The 23,899-nt window shown below is 41.9% G+C and overlaps 1 protein-coding gene across 1 annotated transcript in view; it reads right to left on the bottom strand.

Moving 5' to 3' along the window:
- AGBL1 (AGBL carboxypeptidase 1) overlaps positions 1 to 23,899 on the bottom strand; it is a gene marked incomplete at its 5' end in the record, with an annotated part of 692,079 nt that overhangs the window by 554,818 nt on the left and 113,362 nt on the right. The window contains 2 exons of the mRNA XM_077774253.1: positions 2,450 to 2,603; positions 16,336 to 16,480. Coding sequence (XP_077630379.1) covers positions 2,450 to 2,603; positions 16,336 to 16,480 — 299 coding nt within the window. The remainder of the gene's footprint in view (positions 1 to 2,449; positions 2,604 to 16,335; positions 16,481 to 23,899) is intronic.

The raw sequence follows: 23,899 nt of genomic DNA, 5'->3' as shown, positions 1-23,899 counted from the left end.
CTGCTTCAGATTGTGTCTCCCTCTCTCTGTGCCCCTCCCTTGCTCAAACTGTCTCTGTCTCTCTCAAAAATAAACTTCGAAAAAAAATTTTAATAACAATTTAAAAATAAAGACTGCACTACCAAAGCAGGTTACAACTCATCTTGCACGACTTGGCAGTAGAGACGCTAGCACGATCAGGTCACTAGCCTTTGTCACATTTTAGCTGATGACCTCAGATTAGTCCCAGGCCCGGCTCCAGAATTTGCAGGGCGCACTGCAAAATGAAAATGCAGGGCCCCGTGCTCAAAACCATTTTTTCTTTTTTTTTTAATGTTTTATTTATTTCTAGGAGAGAGAGAGAGAGAGACAGCGTGAGCACGGGAGGGTCAGAGAGAGAGGGAGTCACAGACTGAAACAGGCTCCAGGCTCTGAGCTGGCAGTCAGCACAGAGCCCGACGCGGGGCTCGAACCCACGAACCGCGAGATCATGACCTAAGCGAAAGTCGGACGCTTAACCGACTAAGCCACCCAGGCGCCCCTCAAAACCATTTTTGAGACTTGAAACAAAGCACGTGGCCCTTCCAAGCACGGGATCTGTGTCCCTGTGCATCCGGCACGCCTATGAAGAGTCACTCTCACTAGTCTTTTCTCGTGGGGCACAGCCCTGGCTTCCTCAGGGTCCAGCTCGAGGACTGTCACTTGCAAGTCTATTGTGTCAAAAGGAACGTGAACTGCAGGCGTCGCCCCATCATCCGGGCCCTCCCCACGCCTGCCCGGCTGGCAGCTGAACAACAGCTCTTGAGATGAACAACAGCTGACGTACCAGCACGTGTGGAGGAGGGAAAACTACCATAACACACGAGAGGATGCACTTCGGATCACAGATCCTACGCAGCAGTCAGAAGCCAGCCTCCTTTGATTCATACAAAGGTCCTCTAAGATTTCTTTTTTTTTTAACAGCTATTTCAGAGTGGCAAATTATTTAGGGGCCTTTGCCATGTCTCCAGTCCTCAAAGCAGGAATGATCTTTCTAGTTATGACACCAGCCAAATCACCTGGGTCAGCATAGGAAACGCCGTGAGAGCAGAGGGAATCCCTCCCATAATGTACATTGGGTCCTGCCCGGCTCCTATTTAGAAACTGTGACAGGTCAGAACACAGGCTCACACAAATCCACTTACGTAAATAATTGTTCAGTCAAGGTCGCGCTAGAAAATAATTGCCATCTCTAACTTCCAAAAATGGCTCACGTGCAAGCAGAGGACTCCATGACTGTTGCAGAAATTGCTCTTAAATTCATAAAACACGTGAAAGAAGTTTTTGGAAAATCCCTTTTTATTCATTAAAGCCTTTTAGGGCTTCATTAATTCAGATGGGATAATCAGTTGTTGATTAGCCAGGTTGTTAAGCATCCATTGTCAGATGCTGATGGGGTGTGAGAAATTACATTTCGCATCCACCAGAGTCACCTGAATGCAGTTAGCACTTCATCAGGTAAGGCTGCATCTTCTGGGGATAAATTAGCCAGATCTTTACTCCCTAGTCTTTTCTTTCATTTCGCAAACTCTTCTATATTGCAAAGCCCTCCTCATTCTGTTTGGTGGTTTATCTTGCCTATCTAAGGACTAAAATATGTCAGAAGTCAACTTTGAAAGCTAATTGGTTACAGGTAAGTCAGATTTGTGCTCAGGGCTCTGATGTTACAGGGGCACCTGTGTGTGCATATGCGTGTGTGTTGGTTTGGTCTGACACTTCTTGGCTAGAGCCTCCTCCACATTGTCAGCCCTTCAGATCCAAAGGGTATTCCAGTCATTGAAGGGATTCTTCAGCCAGTGCTCCAAAACTCCACTTCCTTCCATTCCAGCCCTTGTCTGGCCTTGGGAAGTGTATAAAGGTAGTGAGCGTGGGGAGGAGGGGCCCTAGATTCGAGGTGGGAAAATGTGACTCCAGTCCTGGCTCTGTTTTAGGAGAGGAAGTGACTGTCAGCAGTAAACTGTTCTCAATTCAACAAGTCTTCATCTCCCTGACAATTTGCAATTTATTTTTTTCCTCCCTTTAACAACAGAGCAACATTAATATTTACTCTTTGTGCTGTACCGAGACTTAGAAATGCATTTCTATAAAGATAAACTGGGGGTGCCTGGGTAGCTCAGTTGGTTAAGCGTCTAACTTTGGCTCAGGTCTTGATCTCATGGTTCATGGGTTCAAGCCCCGCATTGGGTTCTGTGCTGACAGCTCAGAGCCTAAAGCCTGCTTCAGATTCTGTGTCTCCCTCTCTCTCTACCCCTCCCCCACTCATGCTCTGTCTCTGTCTCAAAAATAAATAAAAACTATAAAAAATCATAAAGATAAACTGGCCCTCAACCCTTATGGAGCTTCTGATCTCAAAGTGACAGGAAGCTTCCAAGGCTGCGAGAACACCCCATAACCACCAAATCCTCAAAGAAGGTTGTTGTTTTTGACTCACGGAACTGCTCTAAATGGTCAGCGCTATTGGATTCAGGCATGGCCGTGATGGTCACCAGCGGACATGAATTCCCTCCCAGCGTCTGGCAGAGAATGTCCTGGCGGAAGTAGACCTGCTTGGGGTTCACGCTTTTTTCCAGGATGTCAAGGTGAGTCTGGAGCAGAGATGAAGCAGAAGTGATTGTTATTCATGAAATGTTTTGACAATAGCAGTAGAAAACATCAGCAAAGCTTATATTCATATAACTCCTTACAGGCTATAAGTACACTTATTCACCTAATGTGCTCGATATTGGCATTAAGTGATTAAAAAGGGGGTGATTCCTACTAGGTAGGATAAGTTCAGGGAGCTGAACAGGAAACAGATTCTGCACATGTCTACACAATAGAATATCTGTTTCCAGGTGGCACTGCAAGCAAGAGGCAGGGCAGAGACAAAGTTTCCCATCGCTAAGCCATGGAAAGGATATGGCTACCATGAAGAGACAGCACGCCCAGGGTGCTAGGAGACAGAGAGCTTCAGCGGCACGAGGAACGTAAAGAACACTGTGATACATTGAAGGACAGGACAAAGCATGATCTGGGGGGGATGTGAAGTAAAGAGAACAATGACCTGGGGGTGGCTAATTCTCCCGACCCTACCTTCCCATTCAAACACTTATTTAAATCATGTAAAGACAGAAATGGAATAGTCATTGAAACTAAGACTCTTGGTCAACACTCTTTACGACTCCTGATCATATTTTCTTTTTTTTTTTTCCCTTCAGAGAGAGAGAGACAGCGTGAGCAGGGGAGGGTCAGAGAGAGAGGGAGTCGCAGACTGAAACAGGCTCCAGACTCTGAGCTGGCAGTCAGCACAGAGCCCGACGCGGGGCTCGAACCCACGAACCGCAAGATCATCACCTAAGCGAAAGTCGGACGCTTAACCGACTAAGCCACCCAGGCGCCCCTCCTGATCATATTTTCGCTAGCTTGAACTGAGGGATTAATCAGGAAGAGGTGAAGAGTCTTCATTCCCCCCCGCCCCCACTGCACACACTGACAATGGTGACACAGTAACCTCAGTAACCAGAGGGAGAAGCTGTCCCCTTCACCACAGGACCACCCGTGTACNTGCCTGTTAGTTTTGTGGGTTGTTTCCTTTGCTGTGCAGAAGCTTTTAATCTTGATGAGGCCCCAATCATTTATTTTTGCTCTTGATTCCCTTGTGAAAAGCTCAAGTTTTTACCACCATCAAGTAGGCATCGGGGCCAAGCAGAAACTGCCCACCTTGTTCCTTTGAGAAATAACAAGCCTGTTAGGGACATGAAACAAATATGAATCCTATGAAAATATGTATAAAATGTTCATAAAATATATCGTGAAAAGGGAACAGTATCCTCGGAAAGTAAAGGATGTGCTTAAGTGTGGAAAGCATTCACTGTAGAAGTGGTAGGCAGACAAATGGCTCTCCCAAAGGTCCATTCCCTAATCTTTGGAACCTATAAATATGTTACCTTCCATGGCGAAAGGGATTTTGCAAATATATTAAGGATTAAGGTCTACTTGAGATGGGGATTTTCTACTGCATTAATTTGCTGAGGCCAATCTAATCACAAGTGCTTAAAAGCAGGCGATTTCTCCCATCTGTAGAGAGCCAGAGACAGCAGTATGAGGACTCAGGCTGTCATTGCCACCTTTGAAGATGGAGGAAGCACGTCAAAAGCCAAGGACCATGGTGTCCTCTAAGACCTAGAAAAGGTAAGAAAATGGATTCTTCTCCAAAGGCCTCCAGAAGGAACACAACCCCAACACCTTGATTATGTCCCAGTGAGACCCATGTTGAACTAACCTAAAGAGCTATAAACAAAACAAAAGCTTATTGTTTGAGCCACTAAGTTTGCAACAGTTTGTTAGAGCAGCAACAGAAAATTAATACACAAATAAACAAGAAAAGAACTGTCTAACAAAAAATGTTAGCGTCTGGGTAAAAATAAACTAAAACCTATTGTACTCTATTGAAATATCTGGGTTTCAAGGAGAAAGAAAAAGTCCCAAGGAAAGAAAGATTCCCAGATGAACTCAGCCTTGTGAATAGCTAAAACTTGACCCTGAGTCATTTTCTCTTTACAATTGAAACCCCAAGTTATCTGCCCACACATGGCCTACTGACTTTACCACTCCCCGTCTGCCTCAACATAACTTTACTAGTCTAGGAAAGTCTTGCCCAGGAAAATATAAATCACAAATAAATGTATTGTTCATTCCAGGAACATCAACTCTTCAACAGAAAGCACAACTGACTCTGATTCAAGACTCAAGGAGCCCCTGTCCTCAAGATTCTTGTGTATAGTGTCCCTCAATCTTAAACCACTGTGTCAGGATCTTTACCCAATGCTAATCAACCCCCACATTTAAAAATAATCTTTATTTATTTTGAGAGAGAGAGAGAGAGTACATACACACACATAAGCAGGGGAACGGCAGAGAGAGAGAGAGAGAGAGAGAGAGAATCTCAAGCAGGTTCCAGGCTGTCAGCGCAGAGCCCAAAGCAGAGGTCTAACTTACGAACTGTGAGATCATGACCTGAGCCAAAATCAAGAGTCAGCACTCAACCAACTGAGCCACTCAGAGGCCCCTAAATAACCTTCTTTTAATAAGACTTTTGTAAAAAAAAATTTTTAATGTTTTATTTGTAAGAGAGAGATAGCATGAGCAGGGGAGGGTCAGAGAGAGAGGGAGACATAGAATCCAAAGCAGGCTCCAGGCTTTGAGCTGTCAACACAGAGCCTGACGCGGGGCTAGAACCCACGAACTGTGAGATCATGACCTGAGCTGAAATTGGATGCTGAACCAACTGAGCCACCCAGGCGCCCCTTAATAAGACTTTAAAGACTTAATAAATATCTCACCTTTTCCCTACCCCTTTGAGATATTATGAAGACCCTGTCACATTCTTCCTTGTCAAATATATTTGTTTCCTCTCGCTCCTATAACAAATTGCCACAAATTTAGTGGACTGAGGCAACACAAATTTATTGCCTTACAGTTCTGGAGGGTTAGAAGTCCAAAATAGGCCTTATTGGGCAAAAGTCAAGGTATTGGGAGAATTACACTCCTGGAAGCTCTAGAGGATAATTCATTCCCTTGCCTTTACCAACAAGTAGAGGGCACCTGCGTTCCTTGCCTCACGCTGCCTTCCTCCATCTGCAGAGCCAGGAATCCATAATTCCCACCTCTGCTTCAATGGTCACATCCCCTCCTCTGACCCTGACGCTTCTGTCTCATTCTGTCATGTTTGAGGAGCCTTGTGATTACACTGGACCTGACCTGATAATCTAGGACAGTCTCCCCATCTCAAGACCCTTAACTCGATCACATCTGCAAAATCTCTTGTACTCTGTAAATTAACATCTTCACAAATTCCAGGGATTAAAATGAAAATATCTTCGGCTGGTGGTGGGGGGAGGCTGAGTAAGGGGAGCCATTATTTTACCCAACACACCAAAGGGAAGCAATAAACTCAGGTCTGTCTTAGAAACAGGTTGCTCTGGTGATATTTCTGGGACAAGCATTTGACACAATAAAGGAATCAGAAGAAGCATGTCTATCCCAGATTCAAGAGAAGAATGCAGCTGAGGCCCATGTACCCAACCAAACCTTTGTACTTCATTCTTGTGATTGTTCATCAAGTAATGAGTACCAGGTATTATTGAGATGCCCTGTGCTGTTGATACAGAGGTAGTCATCCCCCCCCCACCCCGCCGCAAAGAGACAAAGTAACTAACGAAGTGTACATACCAATATACACAAACCAAAAGGTCTATGTAGCTAGCTAGCTATGAACATGGAAGAAACCCCAGGGCAGATGGTTTTCCTAGGCTAAGGTCAGCTTCATCTCTCAAGACCACATGCGTCCCTAGTCAAGAGTGATTAGGGCAAAAGAAGCTGTGTCTGGGAGTCCAGAGACCTTCACTGAGCCCTTTCCATGTATGCTGTGTGGTTGTTTGGCCTGTGTCCTTTCTCAAGGACGAGTCAGTTTGGCTCTGGTAAAGCCTAGTCTTGTGTGTTTGCCAATCTAACTAAAATCAACAGGGCTCCTCCTTATTGAGAAGAATGGGGGATTGTGCCCTACAGTGAGGATTATTTTTAAAAGGTGGGCATGTGTATTTGTGCATGTAGATAATCCTATAAATGTACAAACACATACATACAAAAACTCACCCTTGGGTCTTACTTCCTTCTGCAATATTAGATGCCAGAGGGAAAGGATTCCTGCTTAGTGTTTGAAAGTAGGAAAGATTGTTACCCAGTAAACCTACCATCAGCCAAGTGTTTGCTCATGTTCAAATGTGGCACATTCACATGTGCAACGGCTCAGAAAACACATCACCTTATCCCTCCTGAAAATAATAACTTGAAGACATACTGCTCCAAATCAAACTAACAATATGAAAGGACAGTCCAGTTAAACAAGTCTTGAGTCTACACAACTATTGAAACTTGGTTAATATGTAATACAAATAAAATAATACAAATATAAAATAACAATACAATTACATAAAGCAAATATAAATATAATACAAATATATTAATACCATTATAAAAATAATTATGTAAGGAGAAAATACATCTTATCAAATCCTAATAATATCATCATCTGGTTCTAAAACGAAATTATAAAGAATTGTGCAAGGAAAGAATTAAGTAAAACAAAATATGAACTTTTTGAACTTTCAGACTTAGTAATATTATATAATCCTTAAAAATGGAAAGGCAATATAGCAAGATCACTAAGAAGGTAGACTCTTATGTCAAACTGCCTAGAATCAAATTTGGGCTGTGGGTTCTGGAAAAGTTATGTAAATTCTGTACTTTACCTCTTTGTGACTCAGTTTTCTCATCTTTTAAATGTGTATAAAAATACCCACCTCATCCAGTGGTTGCTATTTAGCCATATATGTGTGAAAAGTGCCTGTCATATAGGAAACACTCAATTTTACTTGTTATTATTGATAGAGTAATAGAGGTTCAAAAATGTTTTTTAATAGTTATTTATTTATCTATTTTTTTTATTTGAGCGAGAGTACACCTGAGCAGTGGAGGGAGGGAGGGAGAGAAAGAGAGAGAAAGAATCCCCAGTAAGTTCCAGGCTAAATGCAGAGCCCAAAGTAGGGCTCGATTCCATGACCCTGGGATCATGACTGAGCCAAATTCAAGAGTCAGACATTCAACCAACTGAGCCACCCAGGCATCCCCAAATGTTTTTTGAAGAACAAAAAGGGAAACACTAATTGAATTATAGATACTAAGGAGAAAAAAAAATCAAAGAAAATATGGTTGGTCCATGTTTCGTAAGAAATAAAGAGAGAGTGGGGGAGGGAAAAAGAGGGAAAATGAAAGAAAGAAAGAAAGAAAGAAAGAAAGAAAGAAAGAAAGAAAGAAAGAAAGAAAGAAAGAAAGAAAGAAAGAGAAAAAGAAAGAGAGAAAGAAAGGAAAGAGGGAGCGGGAGGGAGCGAGGGAGGGGAAAGGGAAGGGAAAGGAAGAAGGAAGGGAGAATGGGAGAGGAAGGAAAGGAGGGAAAGAGACAGGAAGGAGGGAAAGAAGGAAGGGAACAAGAGAGACAGAAAGAAAGAAAAGCAAAGAAGCATGGAAAATAGCATAAAATCAAAATGACAGAAGTAACATCCAAAATGGTTGTAAGTAAGGATTAAACAGCCTTATTAAGTTACAAAACCTTTCAGATTCATTTTTTTAAAATCACATTGCATATTGTATATAAAAATACTTTCAGAGAAAAGAAAAAATACGTAATGTGTATGAAAAACACTCCTAAATTACCTATTTTGTTTGCCTCCGCTAAAATATTTTAGGAGAGAAATATTGAAACTTAAAGAATAAGCAAACATAAATTAAAGCAGGCACAGTGATAGTAATATATGACAAAGTCATATTTAAGACCAAGTACATTAAAAGGGATTTAAAAATCTTATTTTGATAAAGGGCACAATTCACAATGAACATATAAAACTCATAAATTTTAACAATTAAGTAACACAATGAAATATACAGTGCAAAAACAGCAGAAGGGGAAAAATAGTACGAGGAGTAGAAGAGTCTTTAAGAAAGTGTTGAATAAATCACATTCACAAAAATAATGATATAGAGCGTTTGAATAGTACTATTTTTTTATACATAAATTCAAATTTTATCTTTACAGAGAGGATTGTTTTTTCTTTTTCTCAAACATCCACACAACTGTAACTAAACTTAATCATATACAAGGCCTTTTAAAAATTCTCTAAATTGGGGTACCTGGGTGGTTCAGCCAGTTAAGCATCCAACTCTTTATTTCAGCTCAGGTTATGATCTCACAGTTTGTGAGTTCAAGCCCCATGTCAGCCTCTGTGCTGACAGAGCAGAGCCTGCTTGGGATTCTCTCTTTCCCTCCCTGTCTGTTCTTTCCATGTCTCTCTGTCTCTTCAAATAAATAAATAAATATTTTAAAAAATTATTTAAAAAATAAATACATAAAAATAAGAAAATTTGAATTAAAAATAAAAATGCCCTATGGTTTCCCCCCAAAACTAGAAATTGTACAAACTCCATTATATGACAATAATTCAGCGAAGTTAGGGATGTGTAAAAATGGTTTGAAATACAGCAAAAGTCAAACTGTTAGGGAATAGAAAAATATCCTCCTGAAAGAAGGAGGAAGAAATTCATGTATGAAATTCATGTTTGAAAAGGAAAATCAATATTAAATCAGTGTCATTAAAGCCTTGGTAGGAGAAATGGACATCCGGTCTACTGGGAGAGAGGGCACAGGGCAAGAATGGAAATGTCCCTTTCAGAATGTCATCCGTCTTGCCATCCCAGGTAAGGGAAATTGTAGAAACTTAGTTAAGAGCATAAAGATGGGGGCTCCTGGGTCACTCAGTCAGTTCACCGTCCCACTTCAGCTCAGGTCATGATCTCATGGTTTGCGGGTTTGAGCTCCGCATCAGGTTCTGTGCTGACAGCTTGGAGCTTAGAGCCTGCTTTGGATTGTGTCTCCCTCTCTCTCTGTGCCTCCCCTGTGCATGCTCTGTCTCTCTCTGTCCCTCAAAAATAAATAAACATTAAAAAAAAATTTTAAGAGCATGAAGATAGTTGTGAATTTAGATGACATCCTCTGTGATCATAAATTCTTCTAATCACTTTCATAAGTTAGTTCCTGGGTGAGAGCTGCTCCCAATATTGGTTATTTCTGAAATCTGGATGGAGCAGACCCTGTCTCACTATCACTCACAATTCTGGGCCTCCAAACTGGGAAAGCAATATTCTCTTCTGCAGCATCTCCCCTAAAATGTATTCTGCAGGATATTACTAAGTGCTGGGGTGTGGACACGGAGCTTGAGGGGTGGGAAATTCACAGCCAAAGCACTCGGAACATGGTAAGTTAAAGAAAATGATAACATTTTCATGGCTGCAGAACTTTTCAGATTCTTTAAAATGACAATATCCTGGGGCACCTGGGTGGCTCAGTTGGTTAAGCATCCAACTCTTGGTTTTGGTTCAGGCCATGATCTAATGGCTTCGTGAGTTCAAGTCCTACATCGGGCTCTGCACTGGCAGCACGGAGCCCGCTTGGGATTTTCTCTCTCCCTCTCTCTCTCTCTCTCTGCCCCTCACCTACTCATGCTGTCTCTGTCTCTCTCAAAATAAATAAGTAAAGTTAAAAAAAAATAAATGAAACACCAATACACACTGCGAGCCTAGAAGAAAAACTAGCAAACAGTGCCTCATGAATTTATGTGACCAATACATTCCTTTTCTCTAAAGATCACAGGATAGTGGAATTGTATACAATATGCTTTGGAAAACATGGTGTTTGCTGAACTGCTTCTATCATGATTTGTTTGTTTGTTTGTTTGACATTTCATTATGGCTACAAGTGTCCTCATGGGTGTGGGGGAGCCTTCTCAACACAAGAACCAACCATCATTCTGTGATGTCACAAAGCTACAAGTAGGCCATAGCCCTTTGGTGTCTGATGCCAAATCTAAAAAATAATAATAATAATAATAAAATGTAGATTTTTATAAACCATGTAACCTGCTTCCCAAAGCAGAGTTGGAGTCAGGTTGGTCTAGTACAGAAGTCATGAAACACAGTTAGGTATGAAAGAAAAAAGTGAAAAAGAGGGGTACCTGGGTGGCTTAGTCGATTAAATCTCCAACTGTTGGTTTTGGTTCAGGTCATAATATCACAGTTGATAAGTTCGAGCCCCATGTCAGGCTCTGCTTTGAGAGTGCAGAGCCTGCTTCAGGTCCTTCCTCTCCCTCTCTCTCTCTGTTCACTTGCTCTCTCTCTCTCTCAAAATAAATAAACTTTAAAAAAAAAAGTAAAAAAGCAAAGAAACATGGTGCCCTTGAACACAGTCCTTCAAAACAGCAGCACCTTACAGAGGCAGCCACACTTGTATTGAGCCCTGTGTAATGTACAGAGATGTCCAATCACAATGTCATACAATGAAACTAACGTCACATTGTGCATCAACTATACTCAAACAACATAAACAACACTGTCCCCCAGCAGCAAATGCAGGAGGAAGCAAAGTTTCAGAGTTTTCTTCTCCTATGAATTCTGTTAAATGTTCGATTATTATATTTTTATGATTAATAATATCACAACTCAACAACACCTACCATCTTTTAGCTTAAGCTCATTTTCTTGAAACTACTTTTTCATGCAACCATCTCCCCAAATCTCCTCACTGAAATCACTGTCCCATTCCATCTGCCCCCAAACATGTAACACCTCTGCCCTTAGGGCATTACTCTGGCTCCAGTCATACAGAAGACTTCCAGAGGTAAACCAACTAAAACTTCTGTGGGATTTCCTGTATTGAAAGAGCTCTGTATTGTTCTCGGGAAAATGTTTTGAGGTGAATGCTCCCGTCTCGGGTACAGCAGGGCCACGTGTAATTGGATGTTGTTGGGCTGAATGATGAGAGAAACAGGGCTTCTGAATGCATGTGCCAACAACCAAGTATAATCACAGCCCCACAGAAGCCACGGAGGAGGGTTTCTTTACAAAAATGGGAATGCGTTCAAGGCAATTATGGGAACCCCAGAGAGGTTGTCTTCTTAGAAGAAAATCCCACCTCTCCACGAAAGACGCCAGGCTGATAAGGTAGGCTGCAGCCTTATGGGTGCCTCTCCACAGGAATCTTCTGCCCCCTTCTCCTTTAAACTTCCAGAAAAGACTTCACTTGGCCTCACCGAGATACCCCGCGATGGCTACTGATACAGTGAGAAGCACCCACACTGAATATCATTCTTTTGTTATTGTTATCCTCTAAACAGCCATACTCTCTGTGCCCCTAATTCAGAAGAAAGCTCACCCCTAAGGAGATGACCTATTTTATTTGTATGCAGACTAGTTCTCAGTTGTCACCTAAATACACTCATCGGAGACTGGAAGGTATCTCAGCACGGGAGGACAGATGACATGTATAAGCTAAATGAAAGCCAAAGAGCACTGCGGGAGGGTTCTAATGGGCTTTGTCCAACAACTACCCCCACCTGTCAGTGCCTGACTCTCTACATTAAATGGACTTGCTTTCAGAAGGAAGAGAAATGATTCATCTCCAGGTGTCTGCTCATAGGTTTGCTGATTAGAAAGAAAAGATTAATTTCATATCCTTTTCCCATTACAAATAAATGAACTTATATTGCATATGACTTGAAAAAGAGAGTAAAAAACATAATTTCAATCAACTACCCTAAGACAACCATCCGTAGCCTTGGTATTTATTTCTTTGGGGGTTTTTATTTGGATTTTTTAATTTTATTGTGGAATGGAATGGGTATATTCCATCAGCCCAGTGGAGAAAATGATCATGCATCATTATAAAGGGAATAAATGTCCTGATGCTTACCATCTAGTATTGCTCACTACACACCCGTACTTGACTAACACTTTCCATGTATCAAGTAATTCAACCTTCACAATAACCTATGTAGTAACTGCTTTTATATTCTGAGCCTTTTTAAGACTGTGCAAATATATTCTAATTCTCTCTTTTCTTTCCTTCTCCCACTCATTTTCTTTCCCTATGCTATCACTCCATTTTACCTCTGAAAACAATGGGGGGGGGGCACCTGCCATTTCACCATGTCTGGTGAAAAACCACACTCAAAGTTTCAGAAACTCATACTCTCTCAACGTAAGGACCCTACTTATGATCACTTTTCTTATCTATTGCCAGCTCATACGGTTATAAATTCCCAGGGAAATCCTATTTTCTTATCCTCTAAAATGTCCATCGGAAACTCCCTTGGGGCCCCATTTTCAGCCAATGCTACCAATGGCAACCAATCCACAGCATAATCCAGATACTTTAAAAAGTATTGCTAACACTTGAACCATCACTGGAATTATTGACAGGTTGCCATGGATGATGAAAATAGAATTCCATGTGCTTGCTTCATAATTATAATAACATTATATTTCTTTCTTTTTGCTTTATTTTAATACTATAATTTGGACAATTATCCAACAGAGTTTCTGGCAAGCATCTGGAAGATATCAATTTGAAAGAACTAAATGCTAATTCTCTTATTATAAGAGAATAATAAAGTTTTTTAAATTGCAAAAATGTATTCATGTTGAAAAACATCCAATATACATGTCCTCCACTATAAAAATGTCTGTAACTATTAAACATAATCCATATTATAAGAGATTTACAAATTGCAAATTCCACATAGAAATGTATTTTCCACCCCTCAGCATAACCCCCAAGTAATATGCAGTTAATTCTGCCCGTGGGGTATCATTCATATTTAATTTATCACTGATCTGTTGGAAGAAAAACTATTTCTCCCTAGGATGTGTCCAAAAATAAAAATGACTAGTGTGCACTATGGAATATATTCATTGTGTCCAGGATGGGAGGAAGTGGATTTTAGTAGAAGTCACTGAGTCAAGTATTGTGTTAAACCTAGAGGGAACAAGGATCATGAATTATTGGAAATGTAAAACCCAAGTGACTATATGCATTTTTCACTTTCAGGTAACAAATGTCTTTCTTACCCTGTTCTACTCATTTAGGAGAAACGATGAAGTGTCCCTTTTCCTTGGTCTCTTTTTCATTAACTGTCCTCAAACTTCCCCAATGGAAAGAGATTCCCAGCCAATAGGCTAAGCAATAAGCCAATAAGCATCAATTCACAAGATCTCTCTTTCTCTCCCTCTCATCAAGATCAAGTAACTGGGAAGAGAGGGGGGTCCTCTTATCTTGTGTTTTTGTCCCCCGCTCAAGACAAAATTATCCCCCCACCATTTACTCTACTGGTTTCTAAGCTATTTGTTGATTGTAAACTTCAGATGCTGTGGTCTGACAAGAGCACACAAGGTAAGTAGGTCCTAAAGGCATAAGCTGTAACTGACATACAATAGTTGTAGTAGCTACGCTTTTATAGGTATGTGCAACCACCAAGTGGAATGGTTGTACAATCTCTGATAGCTCGGTTCAAGTCATCAACCCATGGTTTTTACCCGAAACACTGAGTGCCATGGATACAGTTTAGCTGGATAGTATTGTTCCCCAAACACAGTTCCATTCTCATCCCAAGATGGTGCCAGCAAGCTGATTCAATGTCTGACACTTTTTCAGGCAAGGCTTGACTGCATTCAGCATCTTACTTTAAGTTTTACACTTCAAAACACTGTACAGGCACCTCACAAGAACCCATCAGAGCATCTTGGGATAAGAATGGGACTGTGTTTGGGGCACCTGCATCATTTAGTCAGGTAAGGGTCCAACTGTTGATTTCAGCATAGGTCACAATCTCACGGTTCATGAGTTTGAGCCCTTCATTAGGCTCTGCATTGACAGTGTGGAGCCTGCTTGGGAGTGTCTCTGTCTCTGCCTCTGTCTCTCTGTCTCTCTCTCTCTGCCCCTCTCCTGCTCATAATCTAAATAAATAAACAAATAAATCTCTAAATAAATAAATATATATATACTACGGGGAGAGGGGAAGAATGGGACTCTGTTTGGGGAACAGCACTACCCTGCTATGCCACATCCATGATACTTGGCATTACAGATAAAAACCATAAAAACCATGGGTTGATGACTTGAACTCAACCATCATACATTATACAATCACACATCTTGATACTACATGTGCCTGTACGAGTGGACTGTGGTTGTGCATCATAGCAGGGAAGGACATTGATCTGATTCCAGAGCAGAAGTTCTTCTGAGTTCCTCCTATACCTCTTCTATAGTCAAGTAGAAAGGGCACAGGAACAGCCTTCAAAGGCTGATGCTCTGTTCCCTGCATGGCCACTAGCTAGATGTGGGGTGTCTAGGCCTCCAAGTTTGCATCTGCAAATGATAAGGGTGAATTAGACACTTTCTCAAGTTTTATACTGACTGCCGCTGAGAATCACATCAGAGTCTAAGATATTCCAACAAGTGAAAAGAACAGTATCTGGGACCCATGGATCACTCCCCCAACAGGAAGGGCAAACACACAGGCAAAGAGGAATCCCCTTCCTCAGTCGACATTTCACACGCAGTGCTTCTCAGGCAAGACAATAAGCGCAGCTGTTGAAGGCACTCGTGAATCTTGCCTGCTCTAGGTCCCTAGAGGCAAAAAGCATGTTTTATAATAAACATAGCTTGTTACGGCATAGCTCGTGACACACATTTCTTGGATTAACTTCTTGAGATCTCTAAGTGTGATACACAAATAATACTAGTTGTGTATCTTTTGCAATCTGGAAAACAGTAAAAATCTCTCTTTAGGCAAGACAGCATATGGGGAGAAGGGCAGATGCACTTTCCCGAAGCAGTTAGCCAAGTGGTTTAAGATATGCCTTCTCGATGGAGGAACACTTGCTTTTATACCTGAACATTCCTTTTGAAGGCAAGGATGTTCCTGGTTATTATCTTTTCCAACTCCTTATCACAGCCTTATGATGAAAATGCTCATCCTTTAGGCCAAGTAATAGATACACTTACACATATAACACACATTATTATAAATCTGCTAATAACATTTTGCATTAACACAGAGGATGAGAGTGCTTTATAGAAGATACTTTTAGCTCGTTAATCCTCGGGAGAGCCTTGAAGTCCCTGGGGGGAAAGGGACAGCTTGCCAACTTTTCCAATGACAGAAAACTGCATGGTTTAAGCAGTTTGCTCCAATTTGTCTACGGAAACTTCAGCAGGGCCTCACAGAACGCAGGGACGATAACTTCAGGTTTGGACTGCCGGACACCACGCTCCTCCCACAAACAGAGTAAGGCCCTTGTCTGCAGGATTTGTTGTTCACTTCTTCCACTCCTCTCGGGCACCCTGGGTCCTTCTAGCATGTTCAGCCAGGGGAACCGCTGATGATAAAAGCCTTAGTTGCTGCTTGCTTGTGGGCTCAAAGAGTGTCCCCCAGCTTCATCTTTACTCTTTCACCTTCTGTTTCCCTCCTCTCCAAGGGGCAACGCCCTTCAAATCTGCCTCTCAGCTGATCTTACGGTTTCTACCCCCATTTCAACTTGATAATCTCCCTTCAGTCTCATGACTTCATCTTTCACCTTGAAGGCTCCTTAATTAAAAACAGAGCCCCCTGTGAAACTGCCCCACCTCCTGCACATGACTTGCACATGAGGAGCACTGCATGCTACTTGGACCTTCAGAATGTCACTGGTCATGCCCCCAGCCTCCTGCTCTGCCCAAGAAAGAAGATGCCGCAAATATCAAGCCACCAAGTCAGGGACAGCAAAGCCTGGCTCCCTTAGGAAGGCAACAGTTCCCCCTCCCCAGGATGTCGGGAACTCCTGAATGTTTCCAGAGAAACCTCAAAGGGCCTCTTCGGCCCAGCTGGGGTGATACCGTCAAGAGGAAGTTACCATGAGGGCAGTATAGGTGTAGGGATAGTGGTAAGCCAGGTAGCAGGCATCCTCACTGTGCGGGAACTTGACCACAAAGGTGAGGGTATAAAAATGCTTCTCAGATGCTCGCCCCATGACAGTGGTGCTCTGGCGATAATGATTTCTAAAAGAGAAAGGAGAAGAGAGAAGATGAGGGAGAGGTTCCAGATGCTATAAACCTCTCATGTTATATATACTGGCAAAACGTTCTTCGCTCGAACCACGTGGGTGAAATTTAGAAAGCAGAGAAGCTGCTGGGTCATTAGCCAAATCAGAAACATCTAGGTAGGTCCATCTGTCTCCTAATGGTGGCGTACATGCCAAGAGCCTTCCCTTGCTGTGTCTGCAAATGACACCTGTAGAGTCACTGAGCTAGAAAATAGACACATATGTGGATAATTCTGAGTGTCCAAACGTGTTATGGTAGACGTATACTTTATTACCCAAATATGGTTTCCCCCAGCCCCTGTCTCTCCCCAGATCCCATAGAGTAAGTACAGCCCATCTTTCCCTTATGCCACCAAATGGGTTTATTAGTAATCACTGCTACATATTGAGTTCCAACTCGACACTTAACGCATATCATGTTATGTTATCCTTGCAACAATCCATTGTGTGGATGAAGGAACGAAAGCTTAGAAAAATTAATTTGTCAAAGGTTGCAAGGCTACCAAGTGGCCGATACGGGACTCAAACCCACATCTGTCGTCTGCAAAGCCTTGGTTCTTTCTGCTGTACAATACTTGCTTCCCAAAGGAATACATTTGTCACCCCAAATGTGGTTAGGTTTCTTATAGCTTCAGAGTGCACATTTTCCTTTGTCAAAGATGAAGAACCAATTTTGATACTTCAGAGAACAGTATCAAAGTAAATTGCACCCAGAAGTACATTCTGAGCAATATTTTCCCCACATGTTGCCAGTTATGCCTGCGCCTCGCCTGTTGATGCTGAGACAGCTGTGCAGGCTTTCCTGAGAAATGTTATCATCAAGACCGCATTAAGATGCAAAATACACCCGGACACCAAAAGATGTCATTCCACCTTTGAACATTTACAGTGTTGGCTCACTTGTCCGTTGGGCTTTTGGGTTTTTACTGGGGGAAAGGTTGGGGAGAGGGAAGCAATAGCAGGTAATGAATCTCTGTTCTTGCAAAATGTAAAAATTACAGATTCTTCTTTCTGCCTTTTTGCTACCTACATGCCACCCTCCACCAAAAAAAAACAAACAAAAAATCAAGCAAGTAATAAAGGAAGAGACAGGAAACCTACTGTCTTGTTTCTTGTGGTTTTGTGGTTTTCCAATATTTCTAAAACTAGGAACAGTAGTCCCACAAACTATGTGCTGACACATTCCACTTGCCTCAGTTTCTGCCTGCACAGAATGCTGGAGCCCTGGTCATTCTAGGGAAAGAAGAATACCCCCTATGGTGTAAGCCCCAAGTCCTTCTCCCTGCAGCTTTTTAGCACGACATTAATAGGACCCCCTTCCTTTGTGACTACAGCCCTAGAAACTTCCACAAGGCATCTTCACCTATGATGCCATCTGGGTCTTGATACCTAATTGGGTCTGCCTTCTCCGTATTTCCCCAAAGTTCTGTACTTTCTCCAGGGCTAAGGCTCTGGCTATTAGAAAGTATGTAAAGAAGCAGATGGAGGCTCAGAAAGCATGCAAGCCACATATGCTCTACCTTTTATGCTCTTTCTGATTTCACTTGTAAAAGGCTCCATTGCAAACGCTCATTCGGTTTACACCTAGCTGAACGCCAGGTGCTGGTCAATTACACTTCTCCACAGAGGAAGAACCAAAGTGAAATGAAATGAACCAGTCGAAATGATCAAAATGTTGACAACCAATCAAAATGTAGATGAGCATTTCACCTGTTAGCATACACATGTGAGCATACACATGTGCACACACCCCACATACGCATATCCGTGAAGGCAAAGGCAGGTGGAAGTATACACTTCAGGCCTCTCCAACCCCAAGATTTTTGTCCGCTGACACTGGACACAGAGCCTGCATCCTTCCTCAGGTATAATAGATTTCCCTGAGGGCCCATGGGGATGGTCTCTTTTTACATGAGCCTTGCTTCTTTGTACACTTCCCGCTGTGCTGTTAAGTACTCTGAAGTCACTTGACATGCGCACACACACACACAACTGCTGTAGTTTGGTGGGCAAGATTCTCATGGGCAAGACTAAAAGCACCCCATTGATAAGCTGGTCCTCCCCAGAATGGTTGCAGAATGCTGAGATTTAAGAAAAAATGGACATGGGACACCTGGGTGGCTCAATCGGTTAAGCGTCTAACTTTGGCACAGGTCATGATCTCACAGTTCGTGAGTTCAAGCCCTGTGTCAGGCTCTGTGCTGGCAGCTCAGAACCTGGAGCCTGCCTCACATTCTGTGTCTGCCTCTCTCCCCCACTCATACTCTCTCTCTCTCTCTCTCAAAAATAAATAAGCATGAAAAAAATTTTTTATAAAAGGACATTACCTCATTTCTGATGAATTTCTGGTAAAGGAGTTTCCATCATGACCCTCGTCTAGGGGTCTAAACCCTAGCTGAGCCTAAAGCAAATGTCAGCTCCCCGCTGGAGTCTTCATGCTGCACCAGGAGATGACTCTACCAATATTGAAAACTTTCCTCTTCAGGGACCTCTGCACTTTCCCAAGATCACCTTCTTCAAACCGACATGTTCCATAAATCTCTAACATAAAACACTTGGCTTGCAACAATTTGATCTGTCCACGATAAAGTTAGAGTCTAACCACAAGTCATTTTTGTTCCCCCAGTTATGATGAGAACATGCTCAGGGATGTTTACAAGGCAGTAACATTCATCCTTTATATTTTAAGTGGTTCCCATACTCTTCCTTTGTACAGAAGAACCTTTCCCTCTTCCTCATTCAGACTATGTCTTCCTTCAAGATTCAGCCCAAGAGTTTCCTCTTCCAAGAAGCCTTCCCTGATTATCTGCCCTTTTACACCATTCTTGCCACACTCTGTCTCTCCCTCACTGCTAACACTTTGTGACAGGGATGAAGCTTATCCATGTGTGTATCTTCATGCTTGGCACAGCTCGTGGACATAGCAGCTGTTCAATTAAAGTCTGTAGAATAAATGGACCTCTAAGATTCCAGAAGTAGTAATTAGAATGCCTAATATATTTCACCTCTAATCCTCCTGGTATCTTTTTAAGGTAAGTGTTACCATCCACACTCTAGAGATGGGCAAGTTGAGTATCACAGATGGTAAGCGTCTTGAGCAATTCCACATGGGAAGCTTAGTAAGCAAGACTCGACCCCGTAAGTGGGCTTACTCCAAAACCAAGATTTCTCTTATTATATCACCTGTCTCTTGGGAATGGGTAAGAAGACAAGAAGTCTTTTGGCCCAGTTCAGCAAGGAAGAATGTGAAGTTTGGTCTTCATAAATCAGGGCTGCTTATAAATTTAAAATCTAATGTAACAGAAGGAATGTAAAACAAAGCAGATGAGAGCTCATGAAAATGAAACAGATCACTGAGTCTTTAGGTCATTGGTGCTGCTAAGAAATTTCTACTAGTTAGAAGCAACTGCTGACATTCACTGAACATCTATTATGTACCAGACACTGTTCTTAGCTTTCCACATGCATTGTTTCTCATTTCATGTACTCCTTGGGACAGCTCCAGGGGGAAGATGCCGTTATTGTCTCCATTTTATAGATGGGGAATCTGAGGTTGAGGTTGGAAAACTCTGCCCAAGGTCATACCACTCACAAGTGGTAGAAATTTGATTCCAAGAACTTTCTCTCAGAGATCTGCTCTTCTAGACAGAGAAGAAGCCTGATGAAAATCAAGCGCGTTCTCAGATTTGCTCTTTCCCAGCTAGGTTCCGTTGGGTCAAAGATGACCCAGGACCAGATAGAGCCAGCTACTCCACAGTTAAAAGGCTCCCCTTTGCTTTTCCACCCCCTGAACCATTTGTCTTAGGAAGAATACCCACTTTTATAATCATAAAGCCTTCAATGAAGCAAGAAGCAAAGTACACAAATGCATAGTTATGAACTCAATCTATTTCCATTTGTACTTAAAAATATGCTGGGAAGTCATTTTTTTTCCCCTGTGGGTGCGTGAAATGAGCAAATGCCAAGAGAGAGAGTGAAGTAGATAATCTTATAATGACGCTGGCTCTGTTTAACATGGGCACATCATTTCACTTAACAGGGTCTAATAAGGCAGAGCCGCCAAGCCACCGGCCTTCCCTGTGTCTGCAGCGTTACTAACATTCCCTCCGATGCCAAATCTCCCTCCTGAGATCCCTCGCCAGGATGCACAATGGCAGAGTTCTGTATGACATTCATCTTCATGAGTGAGCTGTTCCGTCTCCTCTTGCGAGCGGAGATAAATGTCAGAAGAGATCAGCCGTTGTGTATTACACGGCCACTCCGAGCGCGCGGCTTCCCCCGCCCCTTTGCCCTTCGGCTCCAAAATTACTTTAGACCTGAGCTGGGAACGAATTCGAAAAGGTGTGAAGCTGTGTATGTTAGAGGGAGAAGCGGGCTGTAGGGAAGTAAATAAAGCAGAAATGGAAACCGTCCTCGCTTACTTTAATGGGATGCATGGAAAAAGAGGGCTACCCTTTTATGTCCTGCCCCCACCTCACCAAGGATCCCTTTTATTTTCGGGTCTACTGGTCTGCAAGGTGGGTGGGAGAGGGGGAGGAGACAGAGGAGGAGAGGGTACTCTGGGGTGTGGAGCAAGAGAGTCAATTGCACATAGGAGAAAATATTAGAATTTTTCCTTCAGTGTATTATGATCTAGGTACTAAGAAAGAAACTCGGTTGTCTAAGGTTTAATATGGTGACGGGCATTACTGCCCTTATGGCATCCACGTCAACCTAACGTGATGAATAGTTATAAAGCCAACTTCAGCAGAGCAATCTTATCCATTCTCGCTTTCTAGGGAATATGAACAACACAATATATTTTACCTCTACGGTTTCCATGTGTCAGGATGGCTGTATGGGAAGAGTTCTACACTTCCCTCATTCTTTTGCTTTGAACTTCAGGCAAGGTAGTTAAGTTTGCAAAAAGCCTAACTTAGTAGATTTATAGATTATATTACCTAAATTAAGCTAAACCTCACAATACAGGCTATCAGGGTTTGTTTTCAAATTCTGCTTAGAAGCCACAGATTGAGAGTAATATTAAATTTTAAGCACCAAGGACCCAAAATATGGGAGAATGGACATGGCCTACCTCCTACTTTTCACACTAGCTCTTTCTCAAAGATTCTTATTTGTATAAAAATAAGCTAATGGAATCTGGAAATTAACCAAAATCTTTTCAAAACTATGCAAAAGGCTATTGATGACTGTATTTTTCATGGTAAACCCTAAGGGTATAGTATGTCCTGAGTTATCAATAGTATAAAGATACAACAACTTAGGGGACACCTGGTTGGCTCAGTCGGCTAAGCGTCTGACTCTTGATTTTGGCTCAGGACATGATCTCAAGGTCTGTGGGTTTGAACCCCACATCGGGCTCTGTGCTGACAGCTCAGAGCCTGCTTGGGATTCTTTCTGTCTCCCTCTCTCTCTGCCCCTCCTCTGCTTGCTCGCCCATGTTCTTTCTCTCTCTCTCTCAAAGATAAATAAATGAAAAAACTTTAATAGAATAAGAAAGATATAACAACTAGGTATACATTTACAGTTATTATTTGTTCCATCTTGTTTTCATCATTTATAATTTTAACTCTCTGCATGTCTTCCAACATACATAATATATTAGTATAGCAATGCACAAAATAAGCAATTAAAATAATTTAGGAAAAAATCTATATTAGAAGTACATGCATGACTATGTCTTATCAAAACAAGCAAGAGGTCACTTTTGAACTGATGACAATCAGACCCACAAGGCTGTCAGCCCCTGCCCTTAACTGGTTATCGTTTGTCACTTTTTGAAGGAAATGAATACCCCATTCCTTTTGAGTGTCTTTTTCTCCTCTACCGTTACACGTACGTACTCAGGTATAATGAGCGCCCTAGGACCTCCTTTAGAACATGGCACTAAATCTAGGAACTTAACAGCATAATAAAAATAGAACTTCTGGGGCACCTAGGTGGCTCAGTCTGTTAAGCAGATGACTTGATCTCAGCTCAGGTCATGATCTCACAGTTCATGAGTTTAAGCCCTGCACCGAGCTTTGCGCTGACAGTGTAGAACTTGCTTGGGATTCTGTCTCTCCCTCTCTCTCCCTCTCCCCTGCTCACTCTCTCTCTTTCACTCTCTGTCTCAAAATAAATAAATAAACTATGAAAAAATAGAACTTTTGAGTTTCTGATGACATGTTGGAGACCAAGAAATAGGGAAGTAATGTTCTCTCAAATTAATACACCAGGGAGAATAATGACAGGGGTGAAGCAAACACATCCTTGAGAGCAGATCAACTCAAAGACTTTGGTGGGTAAAAAGTGAGAAATATGTTATATAATCCAAGACATTCTGCAATAGGGAGAGGCGTCCTGAGTTGTGGTTGAATAGAGACACACACATCTATCCTGTTGTTAAATCCCATTATTGGAAGTATGTTAACATAATGTGGTGGATAATTGTAAAACAAACTCTGTTACAATGTGGCAATCTTATCCATTCATCTCTGCTGTATTCATGACTGCAATATGAAAAATGAATTACATTACACATTCATGGTTTTCACGTTACCTCTCTGTTGCTCTTTAATCACATAACAATTGTCTTGTTAATGAATCTAACTAACAGCTATTAACATTAACGCTGGCTTTCCTTTAGGCCAAGCCTGAGCTTTTGCATGTGTGGCTTCTTCTCCCTTTTCTCTTCGGCAGATGCTCAGTGTTTAGTCCTCGTAAGCCTGCTCTTTATTCCCCACCTACCAGAGCAGCAGCCGTCAGGGAGAGCTCTTCTCCACTGGGAGAGAATACTGAATGTCGTATTTGTCCAGTCTCTTAACTAAGCTCCAGATCCAAGTGGCGGCAAGCCGATCTTTCATGTTTATTTAGTGTTACTATTTTCATAGGACACACCAAGGTTCAAATTTAGACTTCTGCTGTTTTTCCCTGCAACTGTTGGCTTCTACCAACTAGAGATGATTTTCAGTCTAAACCTCTTTGGAACGTATACAGATCCCAGGAGTGGCTAGATATGTGGGCCAGAGAGTAATTGCCATATAGGTGAATGGAAAACCAACAAAACTGTACTATTTTGCTATTATTCTAAAGAATATGATGAAAATATCACCCAGGTCCATATCCTAATACATCAAGGGCTGAAGACTGCCAACTCTTTTATTACAAACTGTAAGTCAGCCCAGTTCTGTGTTTTGTAGACTAGACTTATCTCTATGGTGATTTTTGCCTTTGTCTGATAGAGCAACACAATTCCTGACCTTTCCTATCCATCAGTGCTTCTCTCCTCTGTCTCAAAAGCCAAAAAGCATGAGAGTATATACTCTTTCTTTTTTATCATTAATAACAATCTTAAACTCTAGAATGTCTGATAATACTCTTGTAATATCAGAAA

This window comes from Crocuta crocuta, unplaced genomic scaffold, assembly GCF_008692635.1.
Source record: "Crocuta crocuta isolate KB4526 unplaced genomic scaffold, BGI_CrCroc_1.0 scaffold7, whole genome shotgun sequence".
In the NCBI taxonomy this organism is placed as follows: Eukaryota; Metazoa; Chordata; class Mammalia; order Carnivora; family Hyaenidae; genus Crocuta; species Crocuta crocuta.
This window is presented reverse-complemented; position numbering and strand designations above follow the sequence as displayed.